Source organism: Muscardinus avellanarius (genome assembly GCF_963383645.1).
Source record: "Muscardinus avellanarius genome assembly, chromosome: 3".
Classification (NCBI taxonomy): Eukaryota; Metazoa; Chordata; class Mammalia; order Rodentia; family Gliridae; genus Muscardinus; species Muscardinus avellanarius.
The window spans coordinates 120,749,174-120,772,211 of record NC_137788.1 but is presented as its reverse complement, the minus strand read 5'-3'; the positions used below and the strand labels follow the sequence as shown (position 1 = coordinate 120,772,211).

At 46.0% G+C, this 23,038-nt stretch overlaps 1 protein-coding gene across 2 annotated transcripts; it reads right to left on the bottom strand.

Moving 5' to 3' along the window:
- Nucleotides 1-1,371: 1,371 nt before the first annotated feature.
- PDZK1 (PDZ domain containing 1) lies at nt 1,372-19,874 on the bottom strand (the record flags this gene model as incomplete). 2 transcript variants are annotated; one of them, XM_080693308.1, is made up of 8 exons in its annotated part: nt 1,372-1,419; nt 3,093-3,383; nt 4,224-4,439; nt 7,989-8,185; nt 11,062-11,257; nt 13,518-13,654; nt 17,507-17,753; nt 19,665-19,874. In XM_080693308.1, the coding sequence occupies 8 exons, from the start codon at nt 19,872-19,874 to the stop codon at nt 1,372-1,374; spliced, it is 1,542 nt and encodes a 513-aa protein (XP_080549434.1). The 2 variants fall into 2 exon arrangements, with proteins under 2 accessions (XP_080549434.1, XP_080549435.1); XM_080693309.1 differs by lacking the exons at nt 11,062-11,257; nt 13,518-13,654.
- Between the last annotated feature and the right edge of the window lie 3,164 nt (nt 19,875-23,038).

The window sequence follows — 23,038 nt, the reverse complement described above, 5'->3', positions numbered from 1 at the left end:
CCTCCGGCCTGGTAGAAACCAGTGGTGTCAGGATCTAATTACGAGAAAAACAGTGGAGGAGAGGAGGGACCAGGGCCTAGTATTTTTTAAACCAACCAAATGCTATGGTAGCATATTCTACCTCCAGCAGATGCCCTCCTCCTTGGGTGATACTGTGATCATAGGTCGTATCAGCCAGAACATGAGGAAGTAACCCAAGACAGTGCTGAGAGTATCCTGTGTGAGTGTGAGGCTGGCGCGGGGAGGGAGGAGAACACACCGGAACCCTAGGGTGAGAGATGTCCACGGCAGCCGGGCCAGACACGTAGGAGTTCTGTCTTAAGGTTCACATGGAGAAGGTCGTGGCTTTTCCCAAGATTGACTCATTAATATCAGAGGTTGGCCTTCAAATAACCAAGAGGTTATCTGTTCTTTTCTGGGAAAGGAATGCTAGACAGCTAAAATAAATGCTACCAAAACAGACTTTGGGTATGTCATTTTTTATTTTCTTTTAAATTTGTATAAAAAGACCCTACATTTAATTCAGTAATGCAATGGGATAAAACATTAACTGGTAACTCTCGTAAATTACTTTCCCATCCTGGGACTCAAGTTCATCTGTAAAAGATTATTGAAAATTTTTTTAGAATACTCAAAAGTAACAAGACAATTTCAAATATTACATTGACGTCTCCTTTTATTACTAAGGTTATTCTGTTGGTGTGTCCGTGTGTTTGTATTCTACCTCTGAGCTACACCCCCCAGCCCTATTTTTCTTATTTGGAAAGCGTCTCACTAAATTGCTGAGGCTGGCTTCGATCCTGAAATCCTGTCTTTGCCCCCCAAGTACTTGGATTGCAGGCATGCACCGCCACCGCCCAGCCTGTTTGGGGTTTTTAAAAGCAAATGAAGATGAAAGCATAGTTTCTCCAAAGAAAAGCACTCCTAAGGTTATACCAGCCCCTTGTTAATAACCTTAAGGAAAGTTTCAAGCATACTCAAAGTATTTTAATAGTATTTATTCTAGTAACCACAACTTATAAAAGTGAAATTTTAATAGGCTTAGCTGCTCAGACATTTTAATTAACAACTCGTACATACGGATTTATGAATTATTTTTGGTGCTCAAGGAACTTAGAGATATCATTCAGAGAAATAACAAGTTGAAGCTTGGAAGAAATCACATAACAAGAATCTGGCTCCTGTCTTACATCTTCCCAAGTTGAACATAAATAAGCCATCTGCGCTAGCAGCCGCAACAGCAGAAGACAGTCACACACGATGCACGGTTCCAGAGCACTTCTTAACAGCAAGTGGGCGGCGGCTCATTCCTGGAGAAAGCAGTTTCTGAGTGCTGAGTAGGCATCCTCTCAGCCAGAGTGACTATTCTTATCACATCACTGTGTCTTCAGAACTGGAATGTGAAGCTGTGCTGTGTGCCTGCGCACGAGAAAAAGGATTGACAAGTGATACAGTGTGAGCATCAGGAGAAGGATGCTCTATTCTACACCTGCTTGACATAGCAAGGGGAGTCACCAAAGACAGGGGATGGGAAGCCTACACTCGGCAACAGAACCAGAATGTGTACTAGACAGCCCAAGTCAGGTTCTTCCTGCAGTCTCCCTTGAATTTTTTTTTTTTTTTTTTGAGGGTGGGTACTGGGGATTAAACCTAGGGGCATTCTGTCTCTGAGCTACACTCCTAGCCCTTTTATTTTTTATTTATTTATTTATTTATTTATTATTTATTTGGTGGGACCCAGGGGCTTTCTACCTCTGGGCTACACTCCCAGACCTATTTTATACTTTATTTGGAAACAGGGTCTCACTAAGTTGCTGAGAGCCTAAGTAGCTGAGGCTGGCTTCAAACCTGCGCGATCCTCCTGTCTCAGACTCCCAAGCTCTGGGATTACAAGCATGTGCCACCACGCCCAGCTACCCTTTTATTTTGAAGAAGAGTCTTGCCAGGTTGCTGAGGGACTTGATAAGTTTCTGAGGCTGATCTCGAACCTGCAGTCTGTCTCAGACTCCGAGTATACGGATTACAGCTGTGCGCCATTACGATTTTTACAAACCTTTATTTCTTTTTTGTTTGTTTTGTTTTGCAGTATTGGGGATGAAACCCAGGGGCATTCTACCTCTGAGTGACACCCCAACCCTAATTTTTTATTCTGTGTTTTTGAAACAGGTCTAAATTGCAAGGAGCCTCACTAAGTAGCTGAGGCTGTCCATGAAATGCGATCCTCCAGTCTCTGCCTCCCAAATGCTGGGATTACAACCATACGCCACCATGCCGGGCAAAAAAACCTTTATTTCTTGATATGTCTGGATAATAGCTGTCAATAGCATGCTATGAAAATAATAAATTTGTCCTTATACTGCCTCCTCTCCCAGACAATAACTTTTTTTTTTTTTTGCAGTACTGGTGGGGGGGGTTAACCCAGGAGCAAAGCCGGGCATGGTGGCGCACGCTTGTAATCCCAGCATTTGGGAGGCTGAGAGGAGGATTGCGGTTCGCAGACAGCCTCAGCTACTTGGTGAGGCCCTCTGCAACTTAGTAAGACCCTGTTATAAAATAAAGAATAAAAAATAGGGCAGGGGGGTGTAGCTTGGGAGTCTAATGCCCCTGGGTTTCATCCCTAGACCCACAAAAAAATAAATAAACCCAGGGGCATTCGACCTCCGAGTTACACCCCTGGCCTTATTTTTGTTCATTTTGAAACAGGGTCTCACTAAGTTGTGGAGGGTCTCACCTAAGTAGATGAGGCTGGCCTCAAACTTTCGACCCTCCTGTCTCAACCTCCCAAGTACTGGGAGTGCAAGCATGTGCCACCACACTGGGCTCCCAGCCCTATTTTTCATCCCTTATTTTGAAATGGTCTAAGTTGCAGAGGGCCCCATTAAGTAGCTGAGGCTGGCTTTGAACCTGTGCTTCTATCTCAGCTTCCCAAGCCCTGGGATTACAAGTGTGCATTGCCACACCCAGCCTGTTAGTTAATCTATATGTTATCATTTTCTAAGATGTGAAAGCCTAGGCAGACACAGACGTGAGGTTTACTTAGGGGCTGTTCCATACTCTGGTAAGACATCACCAGGAAGCGCATCCCCACTCACTCGTTCTTTTGCCACGGGCAAGTCATGGTCTGAGTCCACTGCTGTGTCTTCTCCGGAATCAGGGCAGGCTTCCAGTGGATCAGCCATGGAGGCCACAATGGGGACTTTCTTCGCTTGGAAGTAATCATAGGCCTTCTTTCCGCACACCAAGAGTGTGACGTGCTTCCCGCTCGCCTGGATCCTGTCCACCACCGTCTCGTAGGGCTCGTCCAGCACATTGGCCCCATTCACTTCGATGAGGACGTCCTCATCCTCCAGCCCGGCGGCGTCGGCAGGGCCACCCTTCTGGACCTGTGAACCGAGGCCACGGCACCAATTCTAAACGTGGGAATGAGTACATGGGCCTAGCTGCCTTTCGGAAGAGCTGGAGAATGTGTTAACCTCGGTATTTCTCCTTGAGGTTCAGAAGTTAAGAAAGGTTAAAAATGCTTTCTACTTAGGAAAACTACAATTCCCATACTCAAAAGCATGGTGTTACAAATGGCCAGCCTACCATAGCATATGTCTTCTGGGCTGAGGGCATTCCGTCTCATAGGTCCTCTTCCTTTACCCCCAGCATGAGTGCTGTCAGTCCCTACAAAGTAAGGGCACTGTGCCCAATGCACAGGTGCAAACAGGTGTCACTCCCAGTCAGCACTGGCAGTGACCGTCACCTAGAGTCATGTCAACTAACCATTTATTTGATTTTTTTTTTTTTTTTTTTGGTGGTACTGGGGTGGAACCCAGGGGCTTTTGTACCTCTGGGCTATACTCCCAGACCTATTTTATACTTTATTTGGAAACAGGGTCTCACTAAGTCGCTGAGAGCCTCACTAAGTAGTTGAGGCTGGCTTCGAACCTGTGCGATCCTCCTGTCTCAGCCTCCCAAGTACTAGGATTACAAGCATGCGCCACCACGCCCAGCCATTTATTTGATTTGAAAGTGTCTAGAGAGACTAGATGGAGCAGGTGTTTGGGAAACCAAAGAGGAGCATATGATATGGCTAACTTAAAGGGTACAGGACCACAGAGTATCTGAACCCAAGTGAGACACAGGCCTTCAGTGTAAGTTTCTTACTAAGCCATCATTGGGTGGGAGAAAATGAAACCATCATCGTAGCTGTGTTCACTGAGCTGCTGGAGCTACTGTACCTCTTTGACAAATGAGCCCGGCAGACCCCGAATCGCGTTGAGGTGAAAGCCATAGCCGTTTTCATCTTTAATCAGCCTGCAGAGTTTAGGTTTATGATCTCCTTCCTCTACAGGACCCGAGCTTGAGGTCTCCATAGGCGGAAGGGTTGGAGCCGCCTCCACAGAACCATTAGGCATGTTTTGACTTTGATAGTAAAGAAATGGAGAAAAATGAGCCTTTTGGAAATAAAAGGAAAAAAGGTGTAAGTATGAGTAGTTATACTTTCTTAAATGTACTGGTTTAATTTATAAGGCATCTCTATGTTCCACTCTTCTGAACCTATCTAATTAGAGTCTACAAAATTTCTCTAGTAATCCCAGCCAGGAAAGGTATAAAAGAAAATTGAGTTTGGTTATAAAATAATATGCACATTACAGAGACATATTTACATAAAAGCTGTGTAGAATTCTATAAAGGGATCAAAAGGATATTTAACAGTTGCAAATAGCTAGGTTTGGCGGGGGGGGGGGGGGGTCATAGCCCAGCAGTAGAACATTTGGCCTGAATTTGATCACCAGCAGAAAAAAAGAAAAAAAGAACAGCTGGTTAGTTTCTTCTAACTCCATGATAGATAAGTCACTGAATAGTCCTTGCACAATCCCCCACAGGAAGCAACATCTGAGCCACTGGCCCAGTATCTCACACAAAGTAGGGTCTCTTGGCCCCACCCTTCAGGAAACAGCTAGAGAGAGAGAGAAAGTGTGTGTGTGTGTGTGTGTGTGTGTGTGTGTGTTACTGGGGATGGAACCCAGGGGCCTCTACCTCCAGGCTACATTTTTTAAATGTAAACCCATTTTTATATTTTATTTGGGAACAGGGTGTCACTAAGTAGTTGCTGAGAGCCTCACTAAGCTGCTGAGACTGGCTTCGAACCTGCAATCCTCTTGTCTCAGCCTCCCAAGCGCTGGGATTATAGGCCTGGAATATCACGCCTCAGAGCTTCTTAAACACTTTAGAGAAAGTAAAACAAGACATGCTGTGAAGATTCAAAGATCAGAACAGTCCAGCTCATATACAGGAATAATTGGGAGATGTGCTCATATATTAAACAAAGGTAAATTCCAGCCCGTCCCCGTGCTGTCCTCTATTTTACTGTTTTGTTTTGTTTTTGTGGTACTGGGGTTCCTGGAAACCCTTCTACCACCGGACTACACTCCCAGACCTATTTTTTATATTTTTTTAAATTTGGAAACAGGGTCTCCTAAGCCAGCAAGGCTGGCTACAAACCTGCGTGATCCTCCTGTCTCCGCCTCCCAAGCGCGGGGATTACAAGGGTGCGCCACCACGCCCAGTTTATTTTACTGTTTATGGTTGTAACCACGAGCAGGCACTCTGTCATGCCAAACTCCTTACCATATCTACTTCTAATCCATCTCAACTCCTAGACCATCCACACAAAGAAAAAGATGATGGTCTTAAAGCCAAGAACAGGAAACATGATTTTTTTTTTTTTTTTGTGGTACTGGGGTTCTTGGAAGCCCATCTACTGCCGGGCTACACTCCCAGACCTATTTTATATTTTTTAATTTGGAAACAGGGTCTCTTAAGCCAGCGAGGCTGGCTCCGAACTAGCGCGATCCTCCTGTCTCTGCCTCCCAAGCACAGGGATTACAAGCGTGCGCCACCACTCCTGGCTTTATGATTTTTTTTTAATAGAGGGTTAGTGTGTAGGTTCGGTGTGGTATGGAGCTGGATTAATGGCTTGAGCACTGCCCGCAGTGTCCAGGAAGTCAAGCTGCTGCAGGTGAGCGCGGCGTCAGCTCACCCCGTATCACACTGCGGCAGCCTGGCTAAAATTAGATTTTCAGTCCTCGGGTTATTTATCTGTTTTACTAACCACAAGATCACATCTTCCTTTCTAACAGAGGAGCACCGGAGCTGAGCCTAGTTACCCAGTTAATTCACCGAACTGCAGACCCTTCTCTGATAACCCTTGGAAATGTTCCACACCGGAATCTCTTTATAAAAATGTGGGAAATTATCGAAGTGATTCATTACATGCCATGTCGAGGCAAAGTACAGTAGCACTGAGGTTTAAACCCTAAGGAGTTTCTATTCATTTCATGTTTGACTTATAGGATGTGTGGGGAACTGTTACAGACGTTGGATATATATACGCTCTTCTCTCTCCAAGATTCACTTCCACTCACTATGGCCTTTCTTGGGGGCAGAGCAGCCCCTTGTGAGAGCAAAGTTGTCTCTTACATTAATGAAAATAGAAAAGATTACATTGACATCATTCCCTGATCATTCTGCCATAAGATCAAGGGCGCTGGAAAGCACCCGAGGGCCCAATCCCTTTACAGCAACCCGGGCAGTGTCCTGCTGATGGCCTTCCACTTGGCGTCTACCAAGCGAGCGCTCAGCACCCTGCAGGAATGGCTCATTCTATCCAGAAGTTGAGAGCTCCTGTATTTGATCCAGCTGCGTGCCACAGAACACCTCAAGCAATCTACTCTCAAATCTCTTGGAACTCACTACCTAAGATGGCCTTTCTTCTCTAAAGCCTGTGCTTGTGCAAACTGAGTACTCCATAGCCCAGGTTCCAGAATCTCCTCCCTGGCGACTTTCTCGGCATGGGCTCTCTTAAAGTGAGGTTCTCGGGACTGGACAGAATATTGATGTAACAAACATAACATTTATGTATGTGAGACACTGTCCCACATCCTCTAAATATTCACTCTCATAACGAGCCAGCCTTCACAGTAACTTACCCCGTCTTACAACTAAGGAGACAGGCACAGAAAGGGAACTCGCCCCAGGTCACATGAACTAGTAGTTCCGAGCGTGTCTGACCAAGTCAGCACGGTCACGTGATTCCCTCCAGAAGCCAAGTGTCAGTGTAACACGGTGTGGTGCTGGGGCTCAGCGGGGCCCCACACATTCTACACAAGTGCTTCACCACCGAGCCCCGCGCCCTGCCCGTCCCTTGATTAATGTAACTTTAAAGTGTCTTTTTTTAGGGGGAAGGGGGAGTAGTTAAAGAGGGAGTATCACTGAAGCAGGTCACTAAGGCAGGCCTCAGCATTTTGTATTCATAGATTTTAATTTGTAAGACTAATACTTGAAATGTATTCCTATTTATAATCTATTTTTCTGTTCCATGTATTTTGAATATTAATTATATCCTCCTGCCAGGTAATTATCCGCCACTGTTCTAAGTCCTCTGAAAGTATATTAGATATGCTTTCCATGTCACTGTCCAAATGTGGGGGTGTGGGTGATGGAGGTCCTACCTCTGAGCTACCTCAAAACGTGCAAATAGTAGCTGCTATAATCATAGTTAGGAGGGAGTAAAGTTAGTTTGATAGAACTTAGTCAATCTGTTTCTGTTCCCTTCATTTGCTAAGGGCTACAAGCTTTAGTGATCTTTTCTAGGCTTCTGCATAAATTGTATGGAACTTAAGCTCCAGTTGTCCCCCCCCCCCCACTTGGCGAAATTAGGGCTACATCTGTCTATTCTAGGCTCCTCCATTCATCATCTTGGATCCTACAAGTAGTTCTGCTCTTTCTTTGAAAATTCCATCCAAATCTTAAGTCCAAAGACTTTAAACACATTTAGTAATCACTCTGCCTTCGCTGGTCAGCACTAGTTGGATCCACCCTCAATTCAGCCTTCTTGAGGGTTGTTACACCCCTTCCAGTTTGAAGAACAGGAGCCCAGAGTGTTGGGCCTGAGCCTAAGGCCCCACCCAAGGCGGGAACCCACTGCCTGTGTTACTCACCAGTCTGAACAGGTTATCTGTCTCTTTGTCCACCACCAGCAGCACAGTCTGATCGCCACCCTTCCCAATCATTGCCACCACGCTGTCATGGTCCAGGGTCTCCACGCACTCGCCGTTGACGGCCACTACCAGGTCGTTGTTCCTCAAGCCAGCCGCCTCTGCTGGACCTCCAGAATCTACGTCCTTGATGATCTGACCTACTCTCCCCCCATAAGAAATGAGATTGTCAGAGGAGTCCCTAGACAACCACTGAGATTCCTACTACAGTCCAAAGCCCTGACGAAAAGAGACAAAAGCCAGGCGTGGTGGTGCATACTTGTAATCTCAGTACTTGGGAGGCTGAGTCAGGAGGATCGCAGGTTCAGTCAGCCTCAGCAATTTAGTGAGGCTTTCAGTAACCTAGTGAGACCTTGTTTCAAATAAATAGAAATTGGGCTTGGGGCATAGCTTGAAGGTAGAATGCTTCCTGGCTCAATTCTTAGTATCAAAAACAAAAAAGAAAAGAAATAGATTCAAATGGTATGCTGGGAACTGCTCACACCCTCCCCCCAAGAAGCCTGTAAGCCTCACTGCCTGGGTCTGTTTCCTCAGAACAGTAACACTATGGGAACAGCCCCAGCCATTAACAACGGAGGGGTCTTAAGGGAGTGAGCATCGTGGTATTGGGGGAAGGGGGCATGGTGATGCACTCCTGTAATCCCAGTACTTGGGAGGCTGAGACAGGAGGATTGCAGGTTTGAGACCAGCCTTAGCAATTTAGCAAGGCCCTCAGCAACTTATAATTTTTAAAAAAAAGGGCTGGAGCCAGGCAAGGTGGTCCATGCCTGTAATCTGAGTGCTTAGGAGGCCAAGATAGGACACTTGTTGCAGGGACAATCTCAGCAAGTAATGAAACTCATCAACCTGGTGAGACCCCATTGCAAAACAAAAATAAAATAGGGTTGGGGTGTAACTAGAGGTAGAATCCTAACCCAGAGGGTTCAGTCCCCTGGTACCAAAAAAGGGGGGAGGGGTTAGTGTATAGCTCGAGCTACAGTGTCCCTGGGTTCAATCCCCAGAACTGAAAAATGAAAAGAATCTAGATGTTACTAAATAGTGTCTGACATTCTGTGTGTGTGTGCGCGCGCGTGCGCACTTGTGTACCAGGGGTGTTCTCTGAGCTACACGCTTAGCCCAGTTTTATTTTGAAACAGGGTCTCACTAAGTTGCTGAGGGCCTCACTAAGTTGCTGAAGCTGGCCTCAAACCAGCAAGTTATCGGGAAGTCACTGGCCATACATTTGTTCATAAATGTATGTAGAAACTAAGCCATTTAAAAAAGGGGAAGGAAGCCGGGCATGGTGGCGCACGCTTGTAATCCCCGCACTTGGGAGGCTGAGACAGGAGGATCACACAGGTTCGAAGCCAGCCTCAGCTACTTAGTGAGGCTCTCAGCAACTTAGTGAGACCCTGTTTCCAAATAAAGTATAAAAATAGGTCTGGGAGTGTAGCCCGGAGGTAGAAAGCCTCTGGGTTCCACCCCCAGTACCAAAAAAAAGAAAAAAAGGGAAAGGGAAGAATGAGGAGCAAAAGACTTCAGAGCTCTGGAAGCCTGAAAGCTCTGGCGTTTAGGAGCAGGTCGGGCGGTCAGGTCAGCCCGGAAGTCATTGCGCCCACATGGGTCTTCATCAGTCTTCATCAGCCCCATCTCACACTTTTTTTCCCCCTCCCACTGTTTGACAGCTCACTGCTGGGTGTCCTAAGGAGCTAGCTCCTAGATTCTTCAAATGGATACAAGCAAACCAAATATCTCTGCCCGTCCCCCACCCAAAGCCTCTCCTCTTGGTCACCTGTCAAGGGCACCAGCACCCCAGTCCCCAACGCGTGGCACCCCAGTCTCCCTCAGCACGCACCCGGTGTCGCCCCACCTTAGTGTTTAAGATGGCGTTTTCCTCTAGTTCTTCTCTAGTCCCATTTCCTCCACTTGGGATGCAGTTTGTGTCAGTCCCTGCCCAGGGTCCCACCCACGGGACTCCAGCACCTCCCTGCTCGCCCTTCCCCAGACCAAAACTGCCTTCAGATCCGCCCCGATGAGTCGGTCCCCCGCAAGGGAATGTTCACTGACCCGCGCAGCCTTTTAACCTCACGTGATTCCTGCATCTTCTCCCAGCCTTCAGTTTCAGCAATTCCTCTTGCAGATTTGTTAGGAACAACTGAGATGTGTAAAGTCCCAAGACATTGGAGGCTTAGTATTCTTCTTCACACTACTCGGAAAGCTGTTAGCTCCCTATAGAGCCCAATCCAGGCTCCTGGCATTGAAATTCCCTTCTCTCTTTCCAGCCTTTTTAAAAAATTGGTAATGGCGATGGCACCCAGAAGCATTCTAGCTCCAAATTCCATCTCCCTTTTTATCTTTTTATTTTGAAACACTAAGTTGCTGAGGCTGGCTTTGAGCCCCTGATCCTCCTGAGTCCTGGAATTCCAGGCCTGCACCACCATACCTGACCCGAACCCACATGTATTCCAGTTCCCTAAAAGGACGTTTGTTCTCTTCCAAGTTACAAGGAAGCAGACGGCCTCCAGCTTCTGTTCCAAGTCCCAGATCCAGACCCGCACCTCTGCCTCTGACCTAGCACCATGCTTGAGCTGCCAGCTTTGAGGACATCATGTTGATAGCTCAAAATCAGACAGTGGGGTATCTACATGACAAAAATCAGCGAAGGAGCACGCTTGTAATCCCAGTACTTGGGAGGTTGAGATAGAAGAATTGCAAGTTTGCGGCCAGCCTCAGCAACTTAGACCCTGTTTCAAAATAAAGAATAAAACAGGGATGGGAGGGATAGCTCAGAAATAGAATGCCCTTGGGTTCTATCCCCAGTACAAAAAAAAAAAAAAATCAACAAAGGCTAAAAATTAGGTCTTTGTTCAGAGAGCTAATTTATCAGTATATCATTGGCTACATCCCAACTCTGCTTTATCATTTTGCAATGGAAACTTTGGCTTCCCAATACTGGGCCTACAGCCTGACAGCCGTACTTCAGTCCCTTGCCATCCCATGTATCCCTGGGGCAGGTGGGCCCAGCTCTCGCGCTCACCCTTCTGTCCCGGGCCTGCCTTCAGATAGAATCCGTAGCCATTGCTGCCCTTCTTCATCTCCACCACTCGGGGCTGGTGAGGCAGCAGCTTCAGGCTGGCCGTCTCCCTCTTGAATGGTATCTTCTGTTCACTGTGGCGCTTGTCAGTTTCTTTGTCCACGAGCAGGAACATGACATGGCTTCCCGACTTCTTCACCTGCAACCACACACTTAGATGAGTGATGTCAACCCCCACAAACAAAGCTGACGTGTGAGAACAATCCTGCAAAGAGACAGACGTCTCCACCAGCAACAGAAGACGTCTCCGCCATCAACAGAAGACGGCTCCACCATCAACAGAAGACGGCTCCGCCATCAACAGAAGACATCACCACCATCAACAGAAGACGTCTCCGCCATCAACAGAAGACGGCTCCGCCATCAACAGAAGAGGTCTCCACCAGCAACAGAAGACATCACCACCATCAACAGAAGACGTCTCCACCATCAACAGAAGAGGTCTCCACCATCAACAGAAGATGTGGGGTGCAGGGGCTGCACTTAAACTCTTAGACTTTTTTCTACAACCAGTTACTGTTTTTCTCTTTGTTGAATCTGACCTCACCCACACAGATACTGAGTCCAAGTGAGAGGTGGAATTCAGAAAACCCAGAAAGGTGTATAGGTGAAGGGCAGAACCAGCGACTGGACTGAAAAGGTTAACTTTGGAAGGCCATTCCAGGTCTGACGTGGTGGCGCATGCTGGTAATCCCAGTGCTTGAGAGACAGGAGGATTGCAGGTTCAAGAGTAGCCTCAGGAGCTTAGCGAGCTCCCAGCAGCCAGCAAGACCCTGTTTCAAAACAAAAACTTAGGCCGGGCGTGGTGGCGCACGCTTGTAATCCCCGCGCTTGGGAGGCAGAAACAGGAGGATCGCGCAGGTTCGAAGCCAGCCCCGCGCGCTGGCTTAGGAGACCCTGTTTCCAAATAAAAATGTAAAAATAGGTCTGGGAGTGTAGCCCGGAGGTAGAAGGGCTTCCAGGAACCCCAGTACCACCAAAAAAAAAAATTCTTTTTGTATGTGTGTGTGGTACTAGGGATGAAACTCAGGGACATTTCGCCTCCGAGCTACACCCCCAGCCCTATTTCTTTATTTTGAAACAGGATCTCACTAAGCTGCAGAGGGCCTCACTAAGTTGCTGAAGCTGGCTGCGAGCCTGCAATCCTGTCTCAACCTCACAACCAAGTATGGGGATTACAAGCCTGCAGCACCACACCTAGCTTCAAAACAAAAATTTTAAAAAGGCTAGGGGTACACCAGCGGTAGAATTCTACTCAGAGATAGAATGCCTCAATCCCCCAGTGCAAAAAAGAAAAGAAAAAGAAAGAAAGAAAGAAAGAAAAAAAAAAGAAAAAGAAAAATCTCATTTTACCAAGAGAAAAGGTTAGTCAATTTCCAAGGTCTCACGTGACCTCAAAGGACAACCTCAAGAATGTTTTAGTGTGCCAGGGACCTTTCATGAGTAACTATACTATATGGTCCCCCGCTATCCATAGTTTCCCCTTCTGTGGTTTTAGCTGCCCACAGTCAACCATAAAAAAAATGTATTAAATGGAGAATTTCAGAAATAACTCAAATTTTAGACTGTGTACCATTCTGAGTAGTATGATGAAATTTTGTGCCACCCCACACGCCCTGCCCAGGTCATAAATCATCCTTTGTCCAACATTTCCATCCTGTACACACCACACCACCACCCACCCCCTAGTCACTTATCTGGAAAGAGCAGATGGTACTAAACCCTACATGTACTAGGGGTTTTTATTTGAACCTATACATATATTCATACCTATGCTAAGGTTTCATTTATAAATCAGGCATAGTAAGTGATCAACAATAAATAGCGGAACCAATATAACAATGCCTTATAATAAGTTACTTAAAACTCACGACCTGTGTATTTCTGGCATTTTCCATGTAATATTTTCAGGCTGTGTTTGACCACAGGTCACTGAAATCTTAGAAAGGAAAACTGTAAATAAGTTGCAGCAACTGTGCAAATAAGATCCCAAAGACAAAGTGTGTGGCCCTTTAGCCCTCTTGAGGGGAAACTAACAAAGGCCTTACTTCAAATCCCTATATTGACACTGCTTATGCTGCCACCGACTCTCTGCACCTTTAAATCAAAGGGGCTCGTAATCCCCGCGCTGGGGAGGCAGAGACAGGAGGATCGCGCAGGTTGAAGCCAGCCACGCTGGCTTAAGAGACCCTGTTTCCAAATAAAATATAAAATAGGTCTGGGAGTGTAACCCGGAGGTAGAAGGGCTTCTAGGAACCCCAGTACCACCAAAAAAATAAAAATCAATCAATCAATCAATCAAAGGGGCAACTCAACTGGACATTCCTCCATCACAAACTCACCCCAGACCCTACGTCTACAGTCCCTTCCCACGAGAGGGAGCGAAACGCTCGGTCTACCTTTTCCACCACTTCCTCGTGGCTGGCGTTCTCCACGTTCTCTCCATTGACTTCGAGCAGGTGGTCTTCAGCCAGCACGCCCGCTTTCATAGCCACACCCTGCGGTGTTACATCTGTGATGTACACGCCCCTTTTCCCTGTAAGACAGGGGTGAACACCATTGCACAGATGAACCGCCAGCAGTGAAATGAGAACTTCTCATTTTAGAGCTAATGCAACCCTTCTTTGTGTGTGTGTGTGTGTGTGTGTGTGTGTGTGTGTGTGTGTGTGTGTTACTGGAGGTGGAACCCAGAGGCTTTCTACCTCCGGGCTATACTCCCAGACCTATTTTATATTTTATTTGGAAACAGGGTCTCACTAAGTAGCTGAGGCTGGCTTCGAACCCGTGTGATCCTCCTGTCTCAGCCTCCCAAGCGCGGGGATTACAAGCGTTCACCACCACGCCCGGCTCAACGCAACCCTTCTGATCTAGACTCCGAGTTCCAGCTCCTGGCACAGAGTTGGACACAGCTGTTCCTCGGCAGGTGCTCACTGGTTTGAGGAGAATTTCTGAGCCCAACTAAACGCAAGTAAGGACTCTCAGGTGGCTTTGGCCTCGTGAACCAGAAAGTGCCAAGACGTGCCCGCATGGTCTTCTCATACGCCCTTCCCTGGCACTTCTAGAATTTGAAATCCCGTCCTGCTCTGCACTCTCCTCACTAATTAGTGCTGTCAGCACGCAGGACTTCCCGGGGAGCCAGGAAAGCCCACTGAGGCAGAATAACAGGGCCACAGCCAGGGAGAGAAAGTACGCATGCGCTAAGGGGGTGTGATTTAAATACTATGGAAATGCTCTTGATCCTTCCAAGACACCACTATTCGGTGGAGGCAAAGACTACCTTTATATGGCTGTATAAATTACTTGTAAAGGATAAGAGTAACTTAAACCCTGCTTCCTTAAACATTTCACATTTCTCCTGTCCCCTGTATATTTGCCAAGAAAATATTTTCTTCATAAAGTCGGGTGTGGGAATGCACACTTGTGATCCCAGTACTTGGGAGCCTGAGACAGGAGGATCGCTGTCCACAGCCAGCCTCAGCTACTTAGTAAGGCCCGCTGCAACTTAGTGAGACCCCATTTCAAAATAAAGAATAAAGCCAGGCTGGTGGCGCCCGCTTGTAATCCCAGCGCTTGGGAGGCTGATTCAGGAGGATCACGCAGGTTGGAAGCCAGCCTCAGCTACTTAGTGAGGCTCTCAGCAACTCAGTGAAACCCTGTTTCCAAATAAAATAGAAAATAGGCCTGGGAGTGTAGGCCAGAGGTAGAAGGCCTCTGGGTTCCATCCCCAGCACCAAAAAAAGGGGGAAAAAATAAAGAATAAAATATAGGGCTGGGGGTGTAGCTTGGAGGTAGAATGCCTCTGGATTCCATCCCCAGTACAGAAAAATAAATAAATAAATAAATATATCTACATAAACCATTCACCATGTATATTAGCATAAGAGCCAAATGAGTAGAATTGGAGTTATGATTTTTTTACCATTTTTCTGACAGTAGTAGACATCTAAGTAATGCTAATCTCCTTTTGGCCATCTATCCTACTGTGTCCAATAACTTGGCAAACTTGATGAAGACTCTCATAGCTAGTTTTTACTTCTTGCTACAGGATAAGTAAGCCCTGGAGAGAATTTTAAATTTATCATTAGCCTGCTCTTTTACCACTTACCAAATTATGACCAGTGGCTCTCCAACACCAGAACGAGCACGGGCAGGGCAACACCAGAGATGTTAAGCCCCTCAAACTCAAGCCAGCACCCCAGGGAAGCCATTACTGGACTCTAGCCAAATTATGAAATTATTTGAAAGTATGAAAATAGTTTTTCATAATTTTTCACCTCCAAAATTATGAAAATAGACCTATGATCAGTTTCTCCACAATCCTAGAGGCCTGGGATACATCTCAGGATAGTTGAGGTAGAGCCACGGCTGAGGAAGCTTTTTAATTTTTTTTTTCTTTTTTGTGGTATCAAGGATTGAACCCCAGGGCATTTTGCCTCTGAGCTCCACACCCAGCCCTTTTTATTTTTATTTTTGTTGCTTTGAAATACAGTCTCCCTGCTGGGCGTGGTGGTGCACGCTTGTAATTCCCGCGCTTGGGAGGCTGAGACGGGAGGATCACACGGGTTCGAAGCCAGCTTCAGCTACTTAGTGAGGCTCTCAGCCACTTAGTGAGACCCTGTTTCCAAATAAAATACAAAATAGGTCTGGGAGTGTAGCCCGGAGGTAGAAGGGCTTCCAGGAACCCCAGTACCACCAAAAAAAAAAAAAAAAAAAAAAAGTCACAGGAGGGCAGAGGCTTTTGCAGGATCCTGAGCAACTGGTCCTGTGTCTGACACACCCCACACCCATAGGTACTAAAGAACATGTTGACTGGCAGACAGCGCGCCTGTGCCTTCCGAGCAATGCAACTTATTCAAAGGTGGCTGCCATGAGGAACCTCCTGATTTCGTGCCTTCCTCCACCTCTACCCTAAGGCAGCTAGAAAAAAGGAACAAAGCATCAGTCCTCCAGTGCTGGCCTTGAAGGCCAGCCCGACAAACACAGGAACAAGAATGCCCAGTGTCCCTCCACACCCTCGCTGCTGTCCCACAGGCTGGTCCTGTAGGACCCCAGCACCCTAACCGCCCCAGCATTTGGATCTTTCCGCCCCAGTGCCCCTGTTTAAAGGTACTGGGACTTTCCCTTGCTGGGACTTTACTTCCCTGTGTTCCAGGAACTGGCCCACGGAAGAAACTGTTGCTAGCTGCAACTGTTGCTAAGTGCCAAAAAGAATAATACCTGATAAACTACCCAATCCTAGTAAAGGTCAGAAGTAAGAACCAATGACAATGAGACACCTAATGCTTAATGTTAACTGTACTTTTGTGTTTTAAGAGTATAAAAGCTGCAAGCTTCTGTTACTGGGGGTCGCCTCCCTCTTCTTTGCGGGCGACCCCAGCGTGCTGGCCAAATAAACCTCTTGCAAATTGCATCGACTTCTGCCTGTGAGTGATTCCTGGGGGGGGCACTTCCTGGGGGCCGTCAGGTCCAACAGTCCACCTTGCACAACTGTGCCAGGGAAGAGAAAGTGCAAGGGGGGGGGGCACTAGCTATATAGCTAGCTGCTGTGGGCTAGCTATATAGCAACTGAAAAATAGTCAAAAAAGAAAACCCATTAAGCCTGGCTGGCGTGGCAATGCATACCTGTGATCCCCATACTTGGGAGGCTGAGACAGAAGGATCACAGTTTCAAGGCCCACCTCAGCAACTCAGTGAAACTGTTTCAAAATTTAAAAATGATTTTGAAGCCAGGTTTGGAGGCACATGCTTGTAATCCCAGCATTTGGGAGGCTGAGACAGGAAAATCACGGTTCAAGGACAGCCTCAGCTACTTAGTGAGGCCCTTTGCAATTCAGTGAGACCTGGTTTCAAAATAAAGAATATAAAAATAGGGCTGGGAATGTAGCTTGGAGGTAGAATGCCCCTGGGTTCTACCCCAGTACCACAAAAAAAAAATTTTTTTAATAAAAGGACTGGGGGCCAGGTGTAGGGGTGCATGCTTATAATCCTAGTACCTGGGAATCTGAAACAGGAGGACTGCAGGTTTGAGGACAGCCTTAGCAAGTATTGAGACTTTTATCAACCTAGCAAGACGCTATTTCAAAATAAAAATAAAATAAGGCTGGGCAGATAGCTCAGAGGTAGAATGCCCCTGGGCTCAATCCCCAGTACCACAGAATAAAAAAAATTAATAAAGAAAGAAACAGAACTGAGGGTATAGCTTGGAGGAAGAATGCCCTGGGTTTAATTCCTATGACCAAAGGAAAAAAGGAGGGGGAGAGGCCTGGGGGTGTAGCTCAGTGGTAGAGTGCCCCAGGTTCAGTCCTTAGTACCACCAGAAAAAAAAAAAAACATTAGCCAATAACAACATGTTTCTTCTAGAAGGCGGTTGTCTGCGCCCCCAGCTCACCTTGAACAGTTTTCAGAGAGAAGCCGTAGCTGTTTCCCTCCTTCACCAGGTAGCAGAGCCGCGGCTGGGCCCACGCCTCCCCGGCCTCGGTGGCAGGGAACGGCTTCTCCTTACTGGGGCCCGGCTCCCTCTGGCTGTCAACCAGCTCTTTGAAGTCTACCTGCTTCGTCACGGCCTTCTCATAGGAATCCCCATCCAGAACGAGCAAAGTCACAGAATTCCCGCTCTTTCTGACCAGATCCACCACCTAAGAAGAAGATGGAGACACAGGGGTGAGGGCGGCAGGGGGACAGCCTCACCTAACACCCCGCCCTCAGCCAGCACCGCTCACCCTCGGGCGCAGAGCTGCCCTGACACCCCGCTCTCCTCCCCCACGCTCCCAAGCCCGGCCAGATCCGCCTGGCCCTGGTGCTGTTGGAATCTAGAGAGCCCCTAAAAGGACTGGTCCTCTCTAGAGGTGAATGCCAGCCTACAGCACACCATCCCCCAAGTTGCCTGGGGAGTTTGAAAAGGAATGGGGCAGAAAGAGTAAGGCACACCCACCCGCGTGTGGCCACCCCAGGGTGGCAAGCCAGGCAGCCACGCTTGGCTTCCTCATCTCGGACAGCATGTACCTTAGGGGGCTGTGATGAGGATTTTTTTAAAGGGTCAATTTTCCTTAATATAGAAAAAGCTCTTATCTTTCAATAAGGTAGAGAGAAGACATTCAGAGCCACTCACAGAAAGAGAAATGGGCGTCCAAAAAGGTGCTAAGGCACTCAGGATTAAATGTTCCAAGTGAACAAAGCTCATTAGTCACGTCTTTGGGAAAAATGAACATATAATAACCAAGTTTAACTAGGCTTTCGCCTATGGGTGAAATTATATATATTTGGTATTTATTTATTTATTTATTTATTTATTTATTTATTTATTGTGGTACTAGGAATGGAAGCCAGGGTCATTCTACCTCCAAGTGACACCCCCAGTCCTATTTTTCTTTTTTTTTCTTTTTTTTTTTTTTTTGGTGCTACTAGGGTTCCTGGAAACCCTTCTACCTCCGGGCTACACTCCAAGACCTATATTATATATTTTTTTTAATTTGGAAAGAGGGTCTCTTAAGCCAGCAAGGCTGGCTTCGAACCTGCGCAATCCTCCTGTCTCCGCCTCCCAAGTGCGGGGATTACAAGGGTGCGCCACCACGCTCGGCTGTTTTTTGTTTGTTTGGGGGCTTTTTGTTTGTTTTTGTTTTTGCCTTTGAGACAAGGGTCTCACTATGCTGCCTGGCTGGCTTTGAACTCCTGGACTCAAGCGATCCTTCCTCCTATCTCAACCTCCCGAGTAGCTGGGGCTACAGGCAAGAGCCACAGTGCTTGGCTCTGCTGACTTTTTTTTTATTCTTTTATTGGTGCATTACCGTCTCACATCATAATGCAGTTCAGAGTAATAGTGACATCCGTGCACACGGCACCTGGAGGGCTTTCCCCCGGCTCCCTTCCTGTACCGGGCATTGAGACCGCGTTGGTATTCTCCCATACCTACACAATGTGGATGGAAGGGCTGCCTTCGTTGACCCTCCCTCTTCATCCCGCCCCTCGACCACCTCCCTGCTTCCATTGGGGTTCCTCCTCCAGTATCAGAAGCCCTCTGGTATCTCAATTACTGCCCAGCTGTGATAAGGATTTAACAAGATTATGAATGTGAAGTTTCCTAGCCTAGTTCCTTACCTATAGCAAACGCAATGTATGTCAGCCTAGACATGATTCAAATATAATAATTTTGCCGGGCGTGGTGGCGCACGCTTGTAATCCCCGCGCTTGGGAGGCTGAGGCAGGAGGATCACGCAGGTTCGAAGCCAGCCTCGCTGACTTAAGAGACCCTGTTTCCAAATAAAAAAAGTATAAAAATAGGTCTGGGAGTGTAGCCCAGAGGCAGAAGGGTTTCCAGGAATCCCAGCACCACCAAAAAAAAAAATAATAATAATAATAATAACAAATATAATAATTTTTACCGTTATTGGCTAATTGTAGGGGACTCAGTTGGCCAACATAAAGTATAATGATGAATCCTTGCCCGTAGCAACCAGGAAAGGACTCATTCCGCTGATCCCCCAAATCAAATCATAGAGGACAGAGACCTGGCGGAGGAGAGTCCCCAAGATCTCGAATGCCTCGCCCACCTGCATGTGGTCTTTCTTGTCCACAAAGATGCCGTTGACCCTGAGGACCCTGTCTCCATCCCGGAGGCCCGCCTTCTCTGCCGGGCTGCCCTTCTCAACCACCCGCACCAGATGGCCGTCCGTGTCCTTCTCGATTCTCAGGAAGAAACCATAGCTCTGCCCTTCTTTCTTGGACAGTTTACATTCTCGGGGGCTGAAGGTGGAGGCCATTTCTGTGGTGAAAAAATAAATAAGTCCATGGGAAAGCAAACCTCATTGGAGTGAGCCGTCCGTCCTCCCTCCTTGTGATGCTCCTCCCGACCTTCCACGATCCACCGAGTTCACTACAGCTCCATCAGCGCACTCAATAACCGTGAGTCAAATTGTGGCCCCTAGGGGAGAAATCCCAGTACTGCACTCCCAGGGACTTGCGCAGATAGTCTCCCTGGGTCGGAGATTTTAGCAGTGCAGCCCAGTGGGGGAGTGGCAGTGGCAGAGATATCATACCATAGTCACAACTCCCCACTGGAGAACGCCCAACTTGGCACTCCCCACGGTCTAAGCAGCCTTAACTGACTCCCTGGGTCTGAGACTTTGTGATACAACCCAGTTAAGGAGTAGTGGTGAATGAGATACCACAGACACGAGATCCAGAGCATCTTAAGTGAACTTGTAGTGACTCAGGGAAGAACCCAGAGAAGGCACAAACTTCCAAAATCATGGGAAAGAGAAATAACAACGGAGCAGTGAATGCCAACAACCCCACACCATCAGAATCTGATAACACAGAAACCCAAAGATCTCTAGAAGATCAAATTAGGAAAATAACTTTAGAAATAATAGAGGACTTTCGAGAAGAATTTAGAGAGAGTCAAAAAGAGATAAAGGATGCAATTAATGAAGTAAAGGCCTCAATTCAAAGCACAAACAACCGATTAGAACACATGGAGAATAGAATCTCGCTCCTAGAAGATGATCATTCTAAAAATGAACGCATAGTTTCTAATTTAGAAAAAAAAACCCGACAGCAGGAATCTGACATTGAAGAAATATGGGCCCATTTCAAGAGAGCTAACCTAAGAATAATTGGAATAGAGGAGGGAAAAGAAGGTGAAACCAAAGGGATCAACAATCTCTTCAAGGAAGTAATAGCAGAAAATTTTCCAAACATAGAGCAAGAGGTCGATACACAGATCCAGGAAACTTATAGAACTCCCTTTAGACAGGATCAGAGAAGAGGATCCCCACGCCACATAATTGTCAAAATGACTAATGTGGAAGCCAAGGAGAGAATCTTAAAGGCAACAAAAACAAAAGGCCACGTGACATACAGAGGCAAACCAATTAGAATCACTCCAGACTTCCCAAACCAAGTTATGAAAGCCAGAAGGGCTTGGAGTAACATATTCCAAACTCTGAAGGAAAACAACTTCCAGCCAAAAATTTCCTACCCAGCAAAACTATCCATCAAATTAGATGGGGAAATAAGAAGCTTCCATGACAAACAGCAACTGAAGGAATTTATGTCTTCAAAACCAGCGCTAGAGAAAATACTCAAGGAGATTAACTGCAAAGAGGAAATGGGTAATACACGCCAGAACCAAAGAAACAAGAATTCCCATCCAGCAGACAACTAAGCAAAGAAGAATAAACAGTATCTTAAACAGAAATAAGATCTTAACATGTTGGGAATTAAAAATTATCTCTCTATAATCACACTGAATGTAAACGGCCTCAACTCCCCAATAAAAAGACATAAAGTGGCAAAATGGATTAAAAGCCAGAATCCATCCATCTGCTGCTTACAAGAAACACACCTTACAAGTAAAGATAGGAACAAACTCAAGGTAAAGGGCTGGAGCAAGGTAATCCATGCTAATGGCACTCGAAGACAAGCAGGATTAGCAACTATGATATCAGACAAGTTAGACTTCAAACCCAAACTTATTAGAAGAGACAAAGAAGGTCACATCTTACTGGTAAAAGGAATAGTCCAGCAAGAGGAAATAACAATAATCAACATCTATGCCCCAAACATAGGGGCAGCTACTTTCATAAATCAAACGCTTTGTGATATGAAGTCACACATAAATCCCAACACAATAATACTGGGAGACTTCAACACACCTCTCACAACACTAGACCGATCGTCCAGACAAAGGGTCAGTAAAGATGTCTCAGAACTAAAGAACACCATTAAACAAATGGACCTGTTGGACACATATAGAATATTTCACCCAACTACAGCAGAGTTTACATTTTTCTCAGCTGCTCATGGAACCTTCTCCAAAATAGATCACATCCTGGGACACAAAATGAGCACTAGCAAATTTTAAAAATGTTACATACTTCCCTGTGTCATTTCAGACCATAATGGAATGAAACTAGAAATCAACTATAAGAAGACCCAGAGAAACAACATAAACATGTGGAGACTGAACACCACACTTCTGAATGAAGAATGGGTCATAGAAGATGTAAGAGGTGAAATCAAGAAATTTCTAGAAACAAATGAAAATAAAGAAACAACATATCAAAACCTCTGGGACACTTTGAAGGCAGTATTAAGAGGAAAATTTATAGCACTGAGTGCTCACATAAGAAAAACAGAAAATCTTCAAATAAATAGCCTTATGACACACCTCAAAGCCCTTGAAAAGCAGGAACAATTGAACCCCAAAGCCAGCAGAAGACGGGAAATTATTAAAATTAGAGCAGAAATTAATGAAATAGAGAATAAAAAACAATACATAAAATCAACAAAACCAAAAGCTGGTTTCTTGAAAAAATTAACAAGATCGATAAACCACTAGCCAACCTAACTAAAAAAAAGAGAGAATCAACCCAAATTATGAAGATAAGGGATGAAAAAGGAGACATTACTACTGACAGCGTAGAAATCCAGAGGATTATCAGAAACTACTTTGAAAAACTATACTGCAACAAAATGGAAAATCTGGAGGAAATCGACAACTTCCTAGATAAATACAACCTTCCTAAACTGAGTCAAGAAGATATAGAACACTTAAACCAACCAATAACAATCAAAGAGATTGAAATAGCAATAAAGAGCTTACCATCAAAGAAAAGCCCAGGACCAGATGGTTTCCCAAGTGAATTCTATAAAACCTTTATAGGAGAACTAATCCCAATACTACTCAAACTATTTCGGGAAATAGAAAAAACCGGGACTCTCCCAAATACATTCTATGAAGCCAACATCACACTAATACCCAAACCGAATAAAGACAGTTCAAGGAAGGAAAACTACAGGCCTATATCTCTGATGAACTTGGATGCAAAACTATTAAACAAAATACTAGCAACACGCATTCAAAACCACATCAAGAAAATCATTCACCATGACCAGGTAGGGTTCATCCCAGGGATGCAAG